The sequence below is a fragment of the Spermophilus citellus genome, assembly GCF_964194105.1.
Source record: "Spermophilus citellus genome assembly, chromosome: 2".
NCBI lineage: Eukaryota > Metazoa > Chordata > Mammalia > Rodentia > Sciuridae > Spermophilus > Spermophilus citellus.
This window is the reverse complement of record NC_138183.1, coordinates 183,116,255-183,139,619: the sequence shown is the minus strand read 5'-3', so window position 1 is coordinate 183,139,619 and position 23,365 is coordinate 183,116,255. Positions and strand designations below refer to the sequence as shown.

Here is a 23,365-nt window from a genome sequence, read left to right as displayed (position 1 = left end):
TGGTACCTGGCTAATTGAATTATTGATTTCAATGTGTAATTTATTCTTAAATATCAGAGTCCCAGAAAAGAAAAAAAATGGAATTAGAGGTAGAGGAAAAGGAATATTTGCATCCCTTATTTATTGACTATATCTATATATAGTTTTTATACTAAGACCTTTGTGTATATTTGCATTTGCTGTTCTCTTTGTTTTGGATTTTCTTTGCCAAAATCCTCACAAAGCTGGTCCTTTTAAGTTCCCAGGACTTGCTTAAAGAGGGCTTCTATGTCTACCCTGTCTAAAATAGCTGTACTCATTGATAACACTATATTCTGTTTCTCTGCTTTCTAAAATCCCTGAGTTATTACTGTATAAAATTGTGCTTATTCTTTGTGTGCATAGTAATAGCCTATATTTTCATTCTATAATGGAAGTCCTCTGAAGGCAGGAAATTGTCTGATTTTATTCACTATTCTATTCCCTACTGCTGAGGATAATAACAGGCACATAGTTAACACTTGGAAGATATGTGTGGAGGTAAACAATATTGTGTTTAATTCTTATCACAGCCCTTTGAAGGGCTTATTTATTTCATTTTATAAATAGAGAAATTGAGATTTAGGTAAATTAGGTAATTTGGCCCAGACAACAGAACTAATAACAAGCAGAGCTAGGACTCCACATAAGTATCTAACTTTATCAAACTTTGTGCTGTTCTGCCCCTGTAAACCAAATTCATTGATGGATGACAATTCTTCAATTGCCCCACACTCAATTCTCTGAGGAATCTCAGACATGTGGGGACAATTTGTCTGTGTCATTAAAGTTAGCAGACAATTGAGCCAGAGATGCAGCTTGGGTGTAGAGCACTTGCCTAGCAAGAAAGAGTCCTTAGGTTCAATTTGCAGTACTGCAAAAAATTAAAAAAAATATTAAAAATTACATAAATTAATTCTAACATATATAGACAAAGCTCTCATATTCTCCACCATAGAGTGATGCTAATGATAATAAAATAATACCAATTTACACTAGGGTATCCTCTTTCAATAATTATACTCCATTGTGTAACCGACGTGATTCTGCAATCTGCATTTGGGGTAAAATTGGGGGTTCATAACCCACTTCAATCTAATGTATGAAATATGATATGTCAAGAGCTTTGTAATGTTGTGAACAACCAATAAAAAAATAAATAAAAAAAGAATAAAAAAATAATAATAATTATACTCATCATTTCTATATAAACAGTATTTTATGTTTTTTTAAATAAGCCAATGTGATTCTTCACAGTAATACTGCATGGGAAGTACTGATAAACCCATTTCATTACCCCCATTTTCAACTTCAGGAAAAAGGTTCAGAGAAAGTAAACTGAATTGATTTAAGATGGCTAGTATAATACACAGTTTTATAATATAAAACTCAAGACTGAATTTTCTGAATCTTGATCCAAAGCACATTTCCAAATTGCCTTTGGTGAAACATCCATAAATGCAATAAGACAGGTCTCTCAGGCAGCTGTAATCATGAGTAATCTGCTTTAAGAAAATCTTATCTACAAACATTCAGATGAAATAATGGGTAAATAATGAAAAGAAATGATGAATTCTTTTGTATTTTATAAAGAGAATTATACAATTCATTTAAATTTTGAGCACAATAAATGTTTAAAAATTATTTGATTTGTAAATTTTTATTTGCATTTGTTTCCTTTGCAAATCCACATTGGTCTCATAAAATAAAATCTACATAAAGGTCTAATAAAGAACAATTCTCTCAAAGTCATAGCTGTTCTCAGCACATGTAACTTTTACTCACAGAACGAAAAAGGTCTAATGTAAAATAACATTCTGGTAATCAAGATTGACAGGAAAACTATTTACTACTGCTGTATTAACAGATAATCAATATGATTCATAAAATGAAATTTTATTTCATTTCTAAAAGTTTACTTTCATAAGCTATGGCTATTTGTCATAAAATCTACAAATATACAAGTAATTGTGAGTCATTTTAACATGTGGGTGCATTGTTTTTATTTAGTTCAATGTTTAGGTTGACAGGAAATAAAATACAAAATACACTATTCAAGGTATGTTTTTAAAAATAATTATATTGATGTGATTCGACCAGAAATAATTAGAGTGTATAGAATTACAAACATTAAAGTCATAAAGACCTGAGTTTGATCTCCATTAGAAAAGATCTTAGTTGTGTGAATGTGCCTCACCTTTAAGATGTAGAAAATCTCACTTCATTGGGTCAGGCTAAAGGGTAAATGATTTTTAATAAAATTTATCAGTTTCCTTCAATATCTCAGAAATTACAGGTACAAAAATGAGGAAAAAAATTATAGACATAGTCCCCTCCTTCATGGATGGTCTATCCAATCAAGGAAGAGAGACAGAGAAAATAATCATATAAATAAGAGTATAAATATGAATTGTGATATGTAGAAATACAGGATAAGAGTGTAGTGGCATGTAAAGTGAACCTGAAAGATAAGTAGGATTTAGACAGGTAGGCAGAAGAATACTAAGTGGATGTTCCCAAAATAGGAACATAGTTGACACTTTCAAAGAATAAAGGGGAACTAGCAAAGCCAGTATATGCATTAGCTTAATGAAGAACAAGGGAAGTAGCATAGATTTAAAACGAGGTCTTGTCCATGCATTTTTAAGATTGTTAGATTTTAAAATATAGGCATAGAAGATGAGAGAGGAATTCATGTTATAAGTCAAGAGAAAATCATGCTATGTTAAGAAATTGGATAACTAATTAACCTCAGTAAAGTGTCATCACTTCTGCATGAGAGTGGCACCCTTGGGCTTATGGTTTTGGTGGATTCCTCTGGCAGCTGGAAAGAATCCTTAAAGGAGAATTAAGCTATTATATTAAAGGCATTAGTATCTATTAAAATGGTTAATCCTAGGTTACTAAGGCAATCATGGAATCTCTTCACATTGGCTCTTTTCCTTGATATTCTACATAAGAAGATCAAAGTGTGTTAATATTTTCCTATTATTAGCTGTACTTCTTCCTCCCTTTGCCAATCAATAGATTGTCCCTAGTCCATGAAGATCTCTGCTCCAATCTCTTACAGACACTTGGTTGGAATGACAGGTATCAGAACCAGTGTTATTGTCGGATAGATATGAGAAGGGTAGTAGAGAAAGATGGAAAGATAGAGAGACTGAGGACCCAAGAGAGAACAGTATACCTATACCCTTACGAGGTAATTGCTGTTATGGCTTGGATTTGAGGTGTTCCCCAAAAGCTCATGTGTGAGAGACAATGCAAGAAAGTTTAGTGGTGAATAATTTGGTTATGAGAGCATTAATCTAATCAATATATTAATCCACTTATAGGGATTACCTGGGTGGTAACTGTAGGCAGGTAAAATGTGGCTAGAGGAAGTAGGTTACTGTGGTCATGCCTTTGGGGTGTACATTTTGTACCTGATGAGTAGAATTTTCTTTTTCTGCTTCCTGGTCAGCATGTCCTGAGCTGTTTTCCTCCTCCACACCCTTCTTTCATGATTTCTGTCTTACCTCAGGCACAGAGCAAAGGAGTCAGTTATCCATGGACTATGACATCTGAAACCATGAGCCCCATATACACTTTCTTTTTTTTTTTCTAATTTCAGTTTTTATATTAAAAATTAACTCTAGCCATTTTAGAATATTTACCTTGGATACCCACATTTGGCATTTGTTTACTTTAGTAATGGGCTCTTAACTCATCTGTATTCTCCTGTTTAGGAAATGCTGATTTTTTTTATTGGTTGTTCAAAACATTACAAAGCTCTTGACATATCATATTTCATACATTTGATTCAAGTGGGTTATGAACTCCCATTTTTACCCCAAATACAGATTGCAGAATCACATCGGTTACACATCCACGTTTTTACATAATGCCATATTAGTGACTGTTGTATTCTACTACCTTTCCTATCCTCTACTATCCCCCCTCCCCTCCCCTCCCATCTTCTTTCTCTACCCCATCTGCTGTAATTCAATTCTCTTCCTTGTTTTTTTTTCCCTTTCCCCTCACAACCTCTTATATGTAATTTTGTATAACAATGAGGGTCTCCTTCCATTTCCATGCAATTTCCCTTCTCTCTCCCTTTCCCTCCCACCTCTCGTCCCTGTTTAATGTTAATCTTTTACTCCTGCTCTTCCTCCCTGCTCTGTTCTTAGTTGCTCTCCTTATATCAAAGAAGACATTTGGCATTTGTTTTTTAGGGATTGGCTAGCTTCACTTAGCATAATCTGCTCTAATGCCATCCATTTCCTTGCAAATGCCATGATTTTGTCATTTTTTAGTGCTGCATAATACTCCATTGTGTATAAATACATTTTTTTTTATTCATTCATCTATTGAAGGGCATCTAGGTTGGTTCCACAGTCTAGCTATTGTGAATTGTGCTGCCATGAACATCAATGTGGCAGTATCCCTATAGTACGCTCTTAACCCAATCAACAAATGGGCCAAGGACCTGAACAACACTTCTCAGAGGAGGACATACAATCAATCAACAAGTACATGAAAAAAATGCTCACCATCTATAGCAGTCAGAGAAATGCAAATCAAAACCACCCTAAGATACCATCTCACTCCAGTAAGATTGGCAGCCATTTTGAAGTCAAACAACAACAAGTGCTGGCGAGGATGTGGGGAAAAGGGTACTCTTGTACATTGCTGGTGCGACTGCAAATTGGTGCGGCCAATTTGGAAAGCAGTATGGAGATTCCTGGGAAAGCTGGGAATGGAACCACCATTTGACCCATATAACTTTCCTCCTCTAAAATTATTTTTTCATGTCTTATGAAGAAAACTACAGTTCATAGTAGGTTGTTCAACCAGTAAAAGGGGAAATCATTATGTTTACTGAATAGAGGGATGGGCAGAGGAGTATGTGGTAAAAAACAGAAGAGAACTAAAATCAGAGGAATGAAATGGGAGAGAAATCTGAGAAAAATGGGAGTTGGAACAGTGTAATAATTGATGGAAAATCCGATTTCTTTTAAAATAAATACATATCACCACTTCTAAATATTTGTGAATGGACCCCCACCCATCTTCTCTGCATCCTCAATGGCTTGTTGCCAACCATGGACACATTACAACCCAGCCACAGTGACTTTCCTTTCCTCAAATGTAAAATTCTCATTCTCATTCATTTCTCTCTCTCCCCGCCCCCAGGAATTTACCTACATTTATACACTGTTAACACCCCATTGTGCTCTCCATTCTGCAGATCACTTTACTGGTCACTTCCTTAGACTAGTCTTCCCTGATATTTATCTCTGCTACCCTGAAACCACAAGTCCATTAGGTCCTGCAGGTATCCCTATGCCCATTTCCATAGCATCCTATGTTCACCTCCTTGTCACATATCACTGTTATTTCCATTTGACTGTTTTTCCAGTAGACTAAAAGTTCCACAAGATCAGATTGCTCATTGTATCCCCATGTCTTCTAGTATGTCAAGAACATAGTAGACATTCAATAAATACTTGTTAGATTAATAAAATGAATGGGTAGATGTACTGCTTCTACCATAGGAGCAGAAGCAACTATATATCCGCATGAACAAACAGCTTTGTCTATGAACACAGGACCACTCAGGAAACCATTTGTTGCCGTGGTAATTTGTTTCATTTTCTCTACATGAAGCTGTGCTGGAAAATAAAATTATTTTGGCTTCCCAAAAAAACTGTGGTTGAAAATATTTCTAGTATAAGTCCATTTCCAAAAGGACAACATGCCCCTTTTTTGTTCTATTAAGGTTATAATAAATAATATGATATTAACTTGCTTGGTAAAAGTGTCTTTTAGATGTCCAACAACAAAGTTTATTTCCTTTTAGAAACTCTAAGTGACTAATACTTATAGAAGACTGTAGATTAGTGAAGGCAAAGAGGAAAATCATATTTACAGAACAGATATAGTATTGATAATATTAATAAAAGCTTCTTTTATGCTGCCTGATCTACTTTTTATTTTGCTATTTAAATTTTATTGTGCACATTAACCTGTTAAGCATATTAAAATTAATAGTGCCATCATACCCTTATTAATAAATTATAAAAGTCATTTAACATAACATATGACAGTTTTATTTGTAGGTTTTTTTTTAACTTTTTAAAATGTCTATAAGTGTGGTTAATGGACATCTGGAATGATAGCAATATATAATTCACCCAATATTAGTTTTTAAGATGTTTAATGAACCTGGATAATCTTATTTGCAGGAATTTATACTTTAGAGAATAATATTAGACCAGAAAGAGAAAATGAAGTAGCACAGAGATATAATAAAATACACTCATTTTACAGACAATGACGCACAGATGTCTCAGAGTGCCCAAAGTCATAAAGTGCAAATTTACTGTGATTGTTCACAGTTCCACATTTTTTTCTGTTCTTATTTAAAATTCTGTATGTTATTATACATGATGCTTGAGGATTTATTTATAGTGAAAGAAAACTTCTTTGGACTTTTTTTTTTTTTCATTAAATCTAGTCCAGAACTACTAGATTTTTTTTTCCCATTAAATCTACATAGCACTACTGGTCTATTGGCCAATCCTCTAACAGCATGTCTCTGTCTTAATATGGTCTAACACTATTTTCCTTATATTTTCATGTCAAGATTATTGGATTACTTCAAATTATTCAAAACATATTTAGGAAATTCCACTACATAAAGTGTGCTGCATTAGTTATAAATTGTGTTTAATCTGTGTTAACTGAGATGACTTCATTTCCCTCAGGGTCCACACCTGAACAGAAAGATTAATGAAAGATATTGTGAGTTGTTCAGTAAATTATCCTACATTGAAATATTTCCATGGGCTAGTAATTGTGCTAGTTACTCTATATACTTTACCTCAACATCACTTGACATCTTTCTCACAGATGTAGAAATCAAGGCTTAGGGAGGTTAAACAACATGACCAAAGTTCTAAATGTAATAAGCATCAGAACGACCATTTAAATTGAAGTCCTATTCTAGAGTTCTGCTCTTCACACTGTGATGTTATTTCTCTTTTTCAGTAGTGATAACTGTGACAAAAGAGTTGAAATTGAAAATGGACAGAAACTTTCAAAGAAAAGAGATGACTCAATCTTCTGATGAAAGTGAGCTATCTGGACATCTAGAAAGACCTGGGGATCTATGTGGCAAAAACTCTGTTTTGAGCAGTTTAAATGGTTTCCTGGCCCAAAGGATCTTACTCCAAATACAAGGGGTTCTGCAAACCAGTCTGATCAGACTGGAACCCTTAAAATTTAAAGCAATTGGGGTGAGATCTAGGTTAGGGTTGTTTTATCAGAGAGTTTAGATTATCAGGAAATATGCCAGTATTCACTTTCTTTTATATGCAGAAAAAAATAAAAATGCAGGAGAAGTGAAAGGGCACAGAAGCCTTGGAGGATCCAAGAGGACTGTTGGTGCCCCTCACGAAAAGGCAAGAGGTGAAAGTATTTGTTTCCTGCCACTGAAAACTTCTATAGCTGTGATGGTGAGCTGTAATACTGAGATATGCTACACATGAAGAGAAGTCTAGGACAGATTGGGATAATTGATAGTCTCAATCTCACATAAAACTTCCATTAGAAGAAAGTAGCTGAGCCAGATGTTAGAAGGTGGACTTATTGATGAAGGAGAAAGAGACAAGGTTAAACTAAGACTGAATTAAGATTTCTATATTGTTGGCAAGTTTCCTGTCAAAGAATTTCAGAAAAGTATACAAAGGTCATCTCTGGTGCACGGCCACTTGGGAAGAAAAGTAAGGAATCAGCACTGGTATTATCAGTTGTAAAAGGATAAGATTTGCAGTCTGAAATGCTCCAAGAAGTCTTACGTATGAATGTGCTATACTTCTTTACCATTTAAACACTGTAAATAACTTCATTTTAAATACGTTTGTCTTTTAAAGATGACACACAAGAAGCATTCATGAATATAATGAACTCAAAAAGTTCATGAAATTTCTCATGTTTGTCCTGTTGAATCATATATTTTATATGATAAGTTAAAATATTACAATAATGACAGTTGTGTCTTTTACAGCATTTAAAGCAAACTTCCCTTTGTAGCTATAACTTTGGTCAATAATAACTTGATAAATAATATTAAAGCATACATCATACTTTTGTTTAGATTATATTATCCAAGTTGAAGGAACTTGGATCTCACTGTTGATTAACTTCTTCATTGTAATAGACTTCCAGTTCTAATTAATAACTTTTTTTTGTACTGGGGATTGAACCCATGGGTCCTATTATACTGAGCTACACCCCCAGTTTTCTCTATTTTTTATTTTGAGATAGGATCTGGCTAAGTTGCTATGATTGGCTTCAAACTTGCTATCCTCCTGCCTCCATCACTGGAGTCGCTGGGATTACAGGTATGCACACTATACCTAGCTTGTAACTTCTTTTAAAGTACTATTAATGTTTCAAAACACTGAAAATTATTATGATTTAAAAATAAATAATTATAAAACACATGGAGCTCAAATTTCATAGTAATATGTCAAGAAAGATAACATGGAGTACAATACGTTGAGAAAGGTAAAATATACTTAGGATATTTTCTTTCCTATATTACATAAAGACATGCACCTTCCCACTTAGCTTTTTTAAAAATTTATTTTAGTCTATTTACTTTTAATGACCTTACTGGGAAAAGTAAATGAGATGCTTGGCAATAAAGTAAAGTAAGGCAACATGTAATTTTGAAGCCTCTCAGTTAGTTCAAAAGAAGTTTCTAGGTTTTAAGTCTACCAATGTCAAGTGAAGCTGCCATGTTATACTAGGCCCTTTGTGAAAATATTCATTAAAATATTCTGGAATTTAATTTGTAAAACTAAACTACTTAATGTCAAATGAAAGGGAATTTGGTCTGTGTCTTCAAAGTTGAATAATCTTTAGTGGTAGAAGGAGATCATAGTGGGAAATTTACATTTTCTGAGTCTCATACACTAAGTTATTGATTTTGTCATGTTTAATGGGTATACAATAAATGTGAGATGTTAAAAGATAGGACCTCAAATTAACTCATGGTATGTTTACAAGCAAAATGAAAAGGAAGCTAATGAATAGTGTCTTTTAATAAGTTTTTTTCTAAAAATAATAGTAATCCTATTCAAATTACTAATGTTAATGAAATTTAAATACACTAGAACTGATGACAGAGTAAAATAAAATATGTTTGAAATTTTTAGAGATCATCTGTAAGTTAAGCCCCACTAAAGGAAGGCTTATTGATTTTATTACTTTCTCCCCTTGATTCTGTTTCTAATGCAAATATTTCATTTGCTTGTAATCAAAACAGAACCAGTTAAACATTAAATATTATATTTGTTTATTTACTTTAAATCAGGGCCTAAAGATTTTATTTTGCCAATTAAAAAAAAATCACTAAAATGCAGAACATCAGAATTCTCCAATCAGGAACAATATGTCAAGCCACAGTAAAGCTGATTGGCTTCTTCAAACATAGAAGACATGTTTTTTAAATGAAAAGCTAATTACCACACTCAGAAAGACTACCCTGATATGCTATGTAAAAATGATGTGTGAGCTACACTACCACTACAGATATTTCAATTGTGTGCTATAAATAGATGCAAAAGCAAATACTGCCATGAAAACACACAGGCAAATTATCCTTTCTTCTGCACAAACAATATCACTTTAAGAAGTTGAAATCACAGAATGACAGGACCTTCAAACCCTCTTAGGAAACAAAATGCCCAGCAAAGTAAATTTTACTCATCATTTTATCTCATGAACTGGCAGTACCTACCAGAGCTGTTTAATTACAGGACCAGAATAATAATAGAAAAAAATGCTGCACATAACAGCTCTGTTTCCTATCCTACCTTTGTGGTGACAATGCACAGGCAATCCATCCTGGATCCCTACACAGGACTCAGTACATGGAAATCACACCAGCAAATCAGCAAAGGTGAGAAAAGCCTTTTGGTAAATGGCACACTGAGAGAAGCAGAGCGTGGATTCTGCACAGGCGGCTTTTCCAAGGGGGCCCCTCATGGGAAACTGGAGCCCTCCTCCATACAGCTCAAGGCAGGCAGGATTCTCCTAGGCACCAGAAAATCCCCTAGAAATCAGCTCCGGCAAAACTTCCCGGTGGCTTGCAGGGCTCCGCGGCTGCATGGTCTTTTAGTGAATTCCGTGATGGGAGCCAGGCTTCTGTGAGTGCCCCGCACAGTTCTAGCGTGGAGATGAGTGCTACACCAAGCACCAGAGAATCACATTTCAGCTCTCGCTCTTGTTTCTGAATTCTGATCGGCTGCTTCAGTATACTCATAAGATTTCCTTTGCCAAAGTCCCCCTTTTGCTGCCTTCGTCTTTCCTAACAACTCTGAGTAAGCACAAAGCAAAAAACTAGCCGGCCCATCTATCAAAGGACTGTCGTTCTGCTGCCAGAACAGCGGTTTTGGTAATAAAAAGCTATTTATTATAAGCATGTTTCCCGGGAGCCTAAATGACTGGAAAGATATGAGTGGAAAGCTAAGGTGCATGCGGTGCTGCATACATCACATCTGAACTCACTTGCAATTTCAAGGGCAGCTTCTTACAAATGACTAACAGCTGGATAAGGAAAATCTGGCCAGGGACATCAAGAAACTGCGGATTTGGAGGCTTAACTTGGAAAATGTTAATTTTTCTTTTTACTCACGTAGCTATTCGTGTGGTCTATGAGTTACACGGATACACAAACAACTAGAACATTTCAACAAATACATGTATTATAAAATTGAGGTGGGGAAAGCTTTATGGTGTTTACAAAAGTTCCATGTACTAAGGCACAAAGGAGTTCTTTCCCAAACTTTTCCCTCTTCGCTGGCGGTTCTGCAGGCACTTATTACGTGGGCAGAGCTTTGTGTTCCCTTCTGCAGCATTTTACCAGCCAAGTGATTAACCCTCCTCCCTCCCTCAAATCCCTCTCTTCCAGTGAAGCTGCTACATAGACTGCCTTTGAGGTATTTGACAAGCATCACTCTAGATAATAATATACTTGTTTTTGTTTTTCCTCATAGTCTTATTAGATACATAAGGCAGACAGGCTAAAACCAACTAAAGACACAAGCTCAGAAAGGAGGGAGAGAGAAGGAGAGAGAGGGTGGGGAGGGATTTCTGCACTGATTGACTAACAAGAATGGAAAATCAACGCCTCCTTTTCACTAGGAAAAAACTACACAGTCATCTAGACCAATGGCAATATCAAGAAGAAATGTCTAGGGATCCACATATTTCAATTACCTCTTCAAGATATTGGCAGGGCCCTTTCCCTCTCCACTTCCTACTACCACCCTCTTTTTTAAACAAAAAGTTTACTTTCTATGACAAACAATTTTTTAAAAAGAATGGACTCATAAGGCTCTTCTTTTTACCTTTCATGAATTATTCAGGCTCAAACCTCAATAACCTCCTGATTGCTAAATAGATGAATGTCTCAGAAACTGACATGTCATTATTTTAACAAAATGAAATCACTGTTTCTAAAGATTTTTTTAAAGTTCATAGCAAATCAGATATGTGTTCAGAGAAAAAGGGGGAGCTTCTAAAGTTCAGTTTTGCATAAAATATTTTAAAGTAATTAAAATACTTATATTTAGAAAACAATTTCCTCTGAGCTGTTAACCTATAGGTATTATAAACTTCAAATAATTTTCAAGTTAAATAATAAAAATAAATTAACACTGTTGCAAATTAAACTAGATAACTGTCTTATGGTTCAGAATATGAAAAGGTTAAAGAAGCATCACTTTACCAATTCACCTCCTCACTTATTACCTCATTACCTCAAGTATTACCATACTTGATTTAAGTCAATATTTTCTAAGCTTATGTTAGAGTATATAAACCATCATATCCTTGAGCATTTCCAGGTACCAGAGTACTTCTTGAATGACACAACCAAAGCATCTAATAAGTACCTAATTCTGACTGCCATATTCATGTTCTAAATAATTAGGCTTCATGCCTCTTTAGAGTTGACAAAGCACTTGTGACATTCTCACAAGCTTAGGATGTTCAAATGATTTCCTAAGAAGTGCCAACATTAAAGACCACTGTCTATTAATTGCAATCCCAGAGCTTTCTCAGTTATGATCAGAATAGAGACTGTCAGAGGTTAGAGGCAGAAAGGAAATAAATTGAATAGTGGAGTAAGATGAATATTCTTAAAAGGTATCCTTGTAAGAAAGGTATTTTGTAACCGCATTCCATTTTCATACAGAGGAGAAAGCTAAGAGCAGGGAAAATTGACAAGAGGGAGTCCGCTGACCCTGGCTGATCACAAATGAAAGTATTTGGTAAACTGGCCTATAGAAACAAAAGTCAACTATTCTAGCATAGTTCTTAGCATACCATAAGCACTCCCTAAGTCATTTGACTGGCTTGTTTCTTGAGGGAGGGCTTACTATATGTTTTTTTTATTAATGTCTGTATCATCTGTAAACTAAGCTCCAAAAAAACTAGTTTTGATTTGGTTTTCCAATTGTGTAGTCTAGTATCTCGTCATGCAACAAATATACTTGCAAATCTACTTATACATAGACAAAACTATCAATAAAGGATAACAGAATCTCTCTACAAGCAAATCAAAAATTAGAGTTACCATACAGCAAGCACTTGGAGTGTTTTAGAATAATAAAGTAGAATGGAGTAGTTAGGAAGACTTTCTGGAGAAGAGCCCTGGGCTGAATTGAAAAGCACCCAGAGGAGCTAGCTAGAAGTTGGTTAAAAAAAAAAAAAAAAAAAAAAGAATTCCATGTACTCTATTTTATTTGAAAAAGAAATGAATCGATAGTGTCTTACACCTTTATACAACCCCATATCCAATGGGATTCCATTAAATAAAAATACTTTAGAGTAGGTATTTAACAAACTGAACATTCAATCTCTGCTTGGGGAAAAAAAAGATCATTGTTAATCTAATGTTAAAAAATTGTATGAATTTATTGTATGCATGCATATGCTATAAGCGTCCTGTACTCATTAATTTTGTGTTCATCACAAGCAATTAATTAGATAATGTATGTTTGGAGATACGTAAAAACACAACATTTTAAAGCATAATCCCACTTAGAATTCAGCTTTCCACTTTGTGTAAAACTTACCCTCCATCGATTTTCCACAGATATAAAGATGACAGAAAATAACCTACTTCTTTGCCTCAAGGGAAACATTACTTAATTTTTAAAATTAACAAGGCATCAGCTAGAAACATTTTATTGTTGTTGTTTTTACAGACATAGAGCTCAACTGGGTTTGTGATTTCACAAGGAAAGTTTGGCAAGAAATAAAGCCAACTGCTGTAACTGCTCTACTTGATATTCCTTAAGGTTAATGCTATCGTGCCAAAAATGTATTTATTCTTAGTAAAATCTACCATTGAAAGTTTGATACTAGAAAATCACTATTATTAATTACTTCCACTTAGTCTGTTTCTTAATCATTCAAATGTATTACTTTTGTTCCTTTTTGTTTTTTATTTGTTCCTTTTAAAAATACCTGACAGTAGAGTATATTTTGATATACTATACATATATGGAGTATAACTTATTCTAATTAGGATCCCATTCTTGTGGTTGTACATGATGTGAAGTTTCATTGTTGGTGTATTCATATATAAACAAAGGAAAGTTATATCTAATTCATTCTATTGTCTTTCCTATTCCCATTTCCCTGATTCCCTTCATTCCCCTTTGTCTAATCCAAAGAACTTCTATTCTTCCCTCCCCACTTCTTAGCATCCACATAATCAGAAAGAACATTAGGCCGTTGGTTTTTTGGGGATTTGCTTATTTCACTTAGCAGGAGAGTCTCCAATTTCATCCCTTTACTGGAAAAAAATTATAAAGTCATTCTTTTTATGGATGAGTAATATTCCATTGTGTATATGTGCCACATTTTCTTTATTCATTCATCTGTTGAAGGGCACATACGTTGGTTTCATAGCTTAGCTATTGGGAATTCAGCTTCTTTAAATATTGAAGTGAATTCAGCTTCTTTAAATATTGAAGTGGTTGTGTCACTGTAGTATGCTGATTTTAAATCCTTTGGGTATATACTGAGGAGTGGAATAACTGGATCAAATGGTAGTCCCATTTCAAGTTTTCTCAAGAATCTTCATACTGCTTTTCAGAGTGGTTGCACCAATTTGCAGTCCCACCAGCAACATATGAGTGTACCTTTTACCCTACATCCTTGCTAACATTTATTGTTACTTATGTTCTTACTAATTGCCATTCTGACTGGAGTGAGGTGAAATCTCAGTGTAGCTTTTTTTTTAATATTTTTCTTAGTTGTTGATAGACCTTTTTTAAAAAAAAATTTTATACGTGATGCTATGAAACAAACTCAGTGCTTCACACATGCCAGGCAAGTGTGCTAACAATGAGCCATAGGCCCAGCCCCTCTCAGTGCAGTTTTAATTTGCATTTCTCTAATTGCTAGAGTTGTTGAACATTTTTTCACATGTTTGTCAACCATTCATATTTCTTCTTCTGTGAAGATCCTGTTCAGTTCTTTTGCTCATTTATTGATTGGGTTTTTTTTGGGGGGGTAAGTTTTTTTTTTTTTTTAGTTCTTTATATATCCTGGAGATTAATGCTCTATCTGAGGTGCAGGGGGCAAAGATTTTCTCCCATTGTGTAGGCTCTCTTTTCATGCTCTTGATTGTTTCCTTTGCTGTGAAGAAGCTTTTTAGTTTGATACCATCCCATTTATTTTGCTTGTTTTCAACAAGGAAAAAAATATCTAGAGTAAAATATATCCTATGTCTAGTGTCCTAAAATCTAAACGCCTTGAGGATAGATTTAAAATATATCTCTGGCACCTAGCATAGTATCTGCCATTTAAGAAGTATGATTTAAATATCTGTAGAAAGAAAGAATGATCACAGTCCTGTTATGCTATTTTTTCTTGATAGGAGATTTTTTAAAAATCTAATTAAATCTATGATATGCATCACTCATCCATAGAGTAATCATAATAAACACATATATACAGATATATTTACACATATATGTATGAATTTAAGGAAAAAATAGATTGCATATGTAGCAGAAGGTATTTGCAAATAAAAGTATTTTTTTCAGCAGATCCAGTCTGATGAAGATGGCATGGAGTGGAACAATCATATATAATAAAGGGAGGTTTCCAGCTGAACTATTACAACAGGACTGATGAAACAGGAATTTGCCCTTGTAATAGAAAAACAGTAATAAATATAAGCATCTTAAGATATTAATAATTACAGTAAATTATCAAGCAGATATTATATGAAGTCCTTTGCCAAATACTTTGTAAATATTATCTCTGATGACCATAACACCCTTCAGGAAGGAATTATAATCCCCATTTTGTGAATGCAGAAACTGAAGCTCTCTGAGGATATATGACATGCCCTAGGTGACTCTAACGCAGAGTATAAAATCAATATTCTTTCCACCTCATCACACCTCAAATCCAGAGACAGTTTCTGCCTCCCTGGGTACAACTTGAAAGTGTAACACAGTCAGATCCAAAGGGCTTCTGGAATCAAAGGTAAACTAGACTCTGTGCAGTCTAGTAACCAAAATTTGGGGACCCCCCTTAAAAAGATGGTGCATCTCTGGGCTCCTACAATGAGGGCTTTTATAGCTTAAAAGGACCATGGAAGAAACTCCAGAAGGAATGAACTCCTCAATAGGACAATTAGCTCCAAGGGAAATAACAAGAAGTCCACCCACCTGGACTACCATCCCTGTCTGACTGTTCCCCATAGACCCAGGACAGCAGGCACACGAATGACATCTGCAAAGCTTGTTAGCTTGGTAAAATAAATAGACTGCAGGCAGGTCATGGCAAAATGCCTGCCCTCATTTCCAAACTCTCCAGAGGAAAGCAGGAAATTAGGATCAACTGGAAAAGGACTGACTTTGCCAGAGTTTCAATGATAAAAAAGAATATCAGGATAGTATTGGATCACGCAACTAATTCGTAAAAAGCAGAAGTCTACAAATTCTGTGCAATGTATGTCAATATTTGTAAAATAAATAAATAAACAAAATTTTAAGTAAATCATCATCTGCTGCAGAAATCAAGTAATTTTCACTTTGAACCTATATTTTACCATGGTTTTTACTTACAGAGACCTGAATTTTGGGTCAATTTTGCTTAATATGAGTCACAACATAGTTAATCAATAAAATATAACTCATACAGTTATTATCATCATCAAAATTGAAGCAAGTTTTTTTTAAAATTTAGATAATTGTAAATGATAAACCATACATATATGGAATATTTGATAAAAATTATGTTTCCCTAAAATATCACAAGTTTATGAAACTTTACTGAACATTAGGTTTCTTCCTTATGAACTCCATTTTTCCTATTACACAATGCTGTGGGTTGAATACATTCCAAAACTTCTAGTTGTGCACAAGCCACAAATCTAAAAAGCTATATGGTCTGAAAAACAATTTTGCTTTCAAGTTAATATAAATAACTTCAGTAGCATTGCTAAATTCTCTTCCCACACCCAAACACACCATCCTACTATTATCTGCTCCTCGAATATAATATTTCATTCTAATTATTCCCAAGCATTGAATTTATTGTTCCTTCTCCCAGCAACTCTTTTTCTCTAGATCTTCACACAAGAGATCTTTTTTCTTATCATTCAGGTTTCTTCTTAGATGTTACCACCTTCATAAAACCATCTCAAACTACCCCTGCAATTAGCTTAGCTTACCTTCCATCATTCTCCTTGACATGGTTCTGGTTTGCTTCTTTTATAGCAATGATCACAATTTCTGTTACTATTTACCCTATCTGAAGTTTATATGTGAGAACAGGAACTCATCTGCTTTGTTCACAGCTGTATCACCAGTGTTTAAAACAACAGATTCTAAATTGATATTTTTTTTTAATTAATGAATTAATACCCAACACACATATCCATTTTTTAAAAGCAAGGGCAGAATCTGAAAGGTGCAACATGAAATGTGCAATCTATGGTTTTTAATATAGCTTAGCTCCAAAAATGATTTATATTAATAACAGTATTTAAAATACATAAAACAAGTAATAGTTTTCAGATTCAACATCAACATTTTTTAGTGTTGCTTTTTTCTTGCAGGGGGTTTCCAGGGATTGAACTCAGGGGCACTCTGCCACTGAGCCACATCTCCAGGCTTATTTTGTATTTTATTTAGAGATATAGTCTCACTGAGTTGCTTAGTGCCTCACTATTTCTGAGGCTGGTTTTGAACTTGTGATTCTCCTGCCTCAGCCTCCTGCATGGCTGGGATTACAGGCATGCACGACCATACCTGGCTTTTTTTTTTTAGGTTTTTTTTTTTAAATAAAATTTGTCATGTGTAATAAGTTATACCACATGATACCACGGGATACATATAGATAACAAAAAGATTACTATAGTGAAATAAATTAATATGGCCATCATTATTTGGGGGTTGTATAAGATAAACTATCTTCTCATTAAGCATGAATTCATATATAAAATACAATTTTATTACCTATAGCGATCAAATTGGAAATTAGATTTCTCAACTTGTTCATTCCATATATCCACTACTTTGTATTTTCTGACCTGTATCTCCCCATTTCTTCCCCATCCTCTCACTACCCCCTGTTAACCACTGCTTCTTTATCTAGCACAGTATATTGGAATTTTTTTCATTAAATTCTGTATATGTAAGATCTTGCAATATGTTTTCTTTCTGTGGTTGATTATTTCACTAAGCATAGTGTTCCTCAGAGCCATCTAGGTAAGCCATCTATGATAAGATCTCATTTTTCTTTAGGGATGAAAAAAATGTGCTATCCTATTTTTTTTGTTTGTTTTTTTTATTCATTCATGGGTCATTGGACACTTACTTTGTTTCCATGTCTTAGCTATGGTGAATAATGCTGTAGTTACCATAGGGGCACAGATATCTTTATGAGGTGGTGATTTTATTTCTTTTTGAGTATACTTCTAAAAGTATACCCAAAAGGACTGCTAGGTTATAACATAATTTTATTATTAATTTCTTTTGAAACTCCATACAGTTTTCTATATTCATCATATTAATGTACATGCCCAACAGTATACAAAAGAGTCCCTTTTTCCCAACACTCATAACAACATTTGTTGTATTTGGCTTTTTGATAATAGCTACTCTAACTATCCTAAAAGGTATAAGGTGATAACACATAGTAATTTTTATTTCCATTTCCCTAATAATGTTGAGTACCTTTTCACATACTTATTGGCTGCTTTTGTGTCTTATTTGGAGAAATGTCTAATGAGGTCTTTTGTCCATTTTCTAATTGGGTTCTTTTTCCACTACTGAATTTCATGAATTCTTTATAAATTTTGAAATATTAACCCCTTATCAGATACATGATCTATAAATAAACATCGACCCTTTGTTAATCAGGCTGTGATTAGATAAACTGTCATGATATATATAATATAATCAATTACTCATAACTATTAAATTAAATATAACCAATGAAAAAACTGAGATATATTGATATTTGAATTGAATAGTTTAAACTTGCTTCATGAATGTGTCACATTTAGTAACACACAAACCTGATCTCAGGCAATGCTAGTACAGACAGTCCAGTCATTGATTTTTAATAGGCAGAAACTTGACCCTGAGGCACTACAAGATACTCAAAGATAAAACATGATGTCTTCACCAACCTGGACAAGAGAAATTATGACATTTTATGTTTTAAATTAGTAAACCAACTTAGCAAGATCGAACCATAATATTCCATCAATAATAATAATAATAATCTTTATTAATTCCAGAAAGATGAGACATTTACCATTGTGTTTTCACTTATATTGAGAAATATAAAATATGCCTAGTGCTAATATAGGTTGAATATCATGGGTCAAATAAGAATAATATTAAAAGTTGCCCAGATGAAATGAGCTACCTTGGCAGGTAATAAATATTCCAGATTAGAGGTTTTCCAGAAAATGACAGATTCCCCTTTTACGGGGTGGTAGTAGAGGAAATTTAAAATTAGGGGTCACTTCTCTAGTTTACCATTAAAGTTACTTTTAATCCTCTGACTCTATGATATTTTCATATGTGGCGATCCAGGAAGATTAACTCAGAATCATTTATTGTTATTATTATTCTCATTGTTGTTATAAGAAACAAAATACTAAACTTGTAATCTCAACCACTTTTAAGTACAGAGTTCAGTACCATTTTATGTATTTATACTGATATACAACAGAGCTTGAAAACTTTTTCGTCATCAGAACACTGAAATTCAGGCTGAGGGTATAGTTCAGAGTTAAGAGTACTTATCTAACATGTGCCCTGAACTTAATCGCCATGTGGCAAAAATAAATAAATAAATAAATAAGTAAAACTGAAACTCCATATCCACCATCACTAATTCCTCCTCCCCTATTTTCCTTAGCTTTAGGCAACCTCCTTTCTACTTTCTAAAAATTTGACTACTTTTGGTACTTCGTATGTGTGGAATCATCAATATTGTCTTCTCTGTGACTCATGTATTTTGCTTTGCATAATGTTCCTCAAGATTCAAGATATTTTAGCACACTATAAGATTACCTTCTGTATTACGGCTACATAATATTCCATTGTAAATAAACATTTTTTAATATTATTTTTTACATTTTCTTTATCCTCTCATGGACATTTGAGTTGCTTCCTCTTCTTGGCTACTATAAATAATGTTGCAATGAACATTGGTGTGTGAATATCTTTTCAAAATTCTTCTTGCAAATATTTTGGCTATATATCTGGAAATAGGATTTCTGGATCATATTGTAATTTAGGAATGTTTGTACGTTTTTCATAATGATTGCACTGTTTTATATTCTCACGAACGATGTACCAGGGTTTCAATGTCTCCACAACTTTACTAATATTTGTTTTGATAATGATCATCCCAATAGGTCTGAGATCTAATTGTTGTATTAATTGGCAATTCTGTTATGATTAGTAGTGCTGAGCATCTCTTCATATGAAAGTGTTTTATATAGTTCTGACTTTTCATTTTTGCCTTTATTGCCTATGTTTTTAGTATCATATCCAAGAACTCATTGCCAAAGCCAAAGTCTTAACATTTTCTCCATTGTTTTCTTCTGGGAGTTTTATAATCTTTGGTCTTAATTATGTTTTTAACCCATTTTGAGTTAATTTTTATATAGTGTAAACTAAGGGTCCAACTTCATTCTTCTGCACGTGGATATCCAGTTTTCTCACCACTATTTGTTGAATAATCTCTTTTTTATTGTATAGTGCTACCAACTTTGCTTTCATTCAGCCTTTATTTCTGAGTTCTCTATTCTGTTGCATTGGTCCATACATATGTCCATATATCTGTCTTTATGTCAGTACCATACCATGTGGATTATGATTTGTTTGGGTATGTTTTTAAATTAGGAGATATAAGGCCTCCAATTTTATTTTTATTTTTCAAGATTTATTTGGCTAGTTACTATTTTAGAACCATCTATTTCAAAATGGAGGTAATAAATAACACCTAATTTATGCATATAAATGCCAGGGAATCCTTGTTCTGTTCTACCTCCCTAAAACAGGCATTAGTGTCATTAAGGAAAAGAATTTTCCTTTCAAATGTAGGAAAGAATAATAAGTAGCAAAATAGAGCTGACCTTTAAAGAATTCTATTTAATAGCTATTTTATAGAGTGTAAAAACACATTATAGCCTGAAAATAATTGAGGTTAATGTTGAGATTCTCTAAAATAAATGATTTCTATATTATATCAAAGTGATATAAATACATTATAATTTTAAAGGACCCACAATTTATCTAATCAAAACCTTTCACTTAGATTAGGAAACTGAGGTACAGAAAGGCTGAATGATTTGCCCAAGAACTCTCAGACAGTAAGTGTACAAAAATAATGATCCAAGTTTTAAGCTTCTAATTTTGTTACTTACTCTTACACCATGATTTCTTCTCAGACTTATATGCTTCCTACAGTCAAGTTTCTCTCCACCTTAAATGTAAAATGCTTCTTCACCAATAAAAAGATGAAGAAACATTTTATAGTTTCTTCTTAGTGATGTCTTTGTTTCTCTGTTTGGAATTTTAATAAAAACATCACCTCTACAAGACGTAAAACTTGAAATTCATCTTAATAGAATAATAAATATACTATTTGCCAGGCACTATTAAATCTATATTCAAGATCTTATTAAAATCTCATAACTCTCATATAAGATAAACTGAAGCTTTTGGAGTTCAGGTAGTATAGACTAACAATATGCTTTCCTATGATGAGAACATAAGTTTCTCTAATATATGTGCCAGCATTTATTTAATTAAGCTGCCTGACAAGTTGGCACATTTGTATTCCATTTAGGCCTAATGATTTCATCTTCAGGAAGCAAAACTACAAATATCCCTGTGGACAGCCAGGAAGTCCAAAAAATTGTTTTCTAAGTATGAATGAGTCCAACATGGACATCCACACTTACTCTGTCCTTTTGGAGAAAACAGTGTTATTGCCAACTTAGATGACTTCCTCTCCTGGAAGGAAAAGCATTTACCATTTTATAAGAATCTCAAATAGTTCAAAATAGCACCTTTTATTTTAAATGAAAACATTTTTCACCAGAGAAGAAATGGAGTAGATTACAAAATGGCAGTGTTATCACCATCAATTTAAGACTACACACCAAAACACAGATCCCAAATTGAAATATATAACTACTCAAAATGATAAACATTCAGTATCAGTTTAGTAGCAGGGGAACCCAATATGCTGACCATGTCAAGGTTAGAAATTAGGCTACAAGTTTTCTTTTATTTTAACACTACTACAAAATTTATACATAGAGTACAAGACACATTTTCCCAATAAAGCATAGAAACAAAGAAAATACTCGAACACTTACACTTGACTTTTCATCAGTTTCATTCTCAAAACACTGATTTTCTTTATTTTGCTCAATACATGAAGCATTCTCCTTTGGTCCACCCCAAACTGTAAGCTAAAAAAAAAAAAAAAAGTTTAAGAATCAATGCTTATTTTCTGAATTGTAAGTGAAGTATTTCAAGGTTTTAACATGAATCTTAAGATATCTAAGACCTGAATAAAATTATTAGATGTTGCTTATGTCAGTTTTAGAATATGAATGTACTGCTTAACCCATTTTTATATTGCTCCCAAAGAGAAATCATAAAATGGGACAGTTATTCAAAAGCAAGTTTTTAAATTTCAAAGCTTTTCACCAGGGAGTGTTGAAATTGGACTATTCCAAAGTAAATTGATGATCTGGTAAAAGCTGAGCATGGTTAATAAGATGAAGGTAGAAGAGTTTATTTCATCTTATGTAATTTCCCATACTTGCAGAAATCTCTACACTGGTAGTTTTTGGAGTTCTCAAAACAAGCAGAGACACTGACTGCCTTTGTGCTTGAGTACTTTTTAACTGCAGCTTTGGATGATAGAAATAATGACTAAATTCAGAGCAAAGAATAGGTTTGCTTACTGGTAGTGTTCCCTCATTTGAGTGATTGCAACCTATAAAAACCATTGCATAGGAATTTGTCATGTGGTAATGTTAGCATGGCCCTGTAGGAAATGGGGCTTGAGAAAGAGAGACTAGAAATGTTGATTCTCCGGCTACTGCTATTGTTGCAAGTAATACTGTCCTTTATCTTTGTCTTATGGGTCTTCTGGCAGCATCTATGAAACTGTGGCAGCCTAACTCCTTAGCTTACAAAAAAAGTAAAATATCAAGACACTTTGCAATCTTGGCAGTGACAAGAAGGGAATGTTGACAGTCATGGTTTTCTGAAAGAGAAAGGATCAGGGACTGATGGGCTGGTGAAAGACTTTGTGGGACATTTTTGAAGATCAATAACATGTTGACCATGTTTTATGTTCAACTGCATAATAATGGTCTTTCGCCTCAATGTTAATAGAGAAATAACTGAAATGGTTTCAGGCCAAGTACTAGGAAAAAGACTCCAAGACAGCTTCCAGTTTTTTCTAATTCTTCAGTAGGTAGGAAGACTTCCTCATCAATCTATTTATTATCCTCAGCTACTAAGATTCATTTTGGTGAGCAGTCAATAGTTATAAAGTCATGTACCTGTACTTATTGTGAAAGGAGAAAAATTTGCAAACACTGTGAGCATAAACCAAGATTTCTCTGATACCAGTCTGTTGTAGATGCCCCTCTTCTCTGCTCCCATTGTTTAAACCTCTCATTGTGATTAACACACACTGTGTTATAAATTATATATTTCTTTGTCATATTATTGTTTCTTGGAGAACAGGAAGGATATCTTACTGTTTT

The 23,365-nt window shown here is 33.7% G+C and overlaps 1 protein-coding gene across 1 annotated transcript in view; it reads right to left on the bottom strand.

The window, feature by feature from the left end:
* Positions 1-23,365, bottom strand: part of DLG2 (discs large MAGUK scaffold protein 2) — a gene marked incomplete at both ends in the record, with an annotated part of 2,048,692 nt that overhangs the window by 1,554,465 nt on the left and 470,862 nt on the right. Inside the window, one exon of the mRNA XM_081281630.1 lies at positions 21,956-22,051. Coding sequence (XP_081137756.1) covers positions 21,956-22,051 — 96 coding nt within the window. The remainder of the gene's footprint in view (positions 1-21,955; positions 22,052-23,365) is intronic.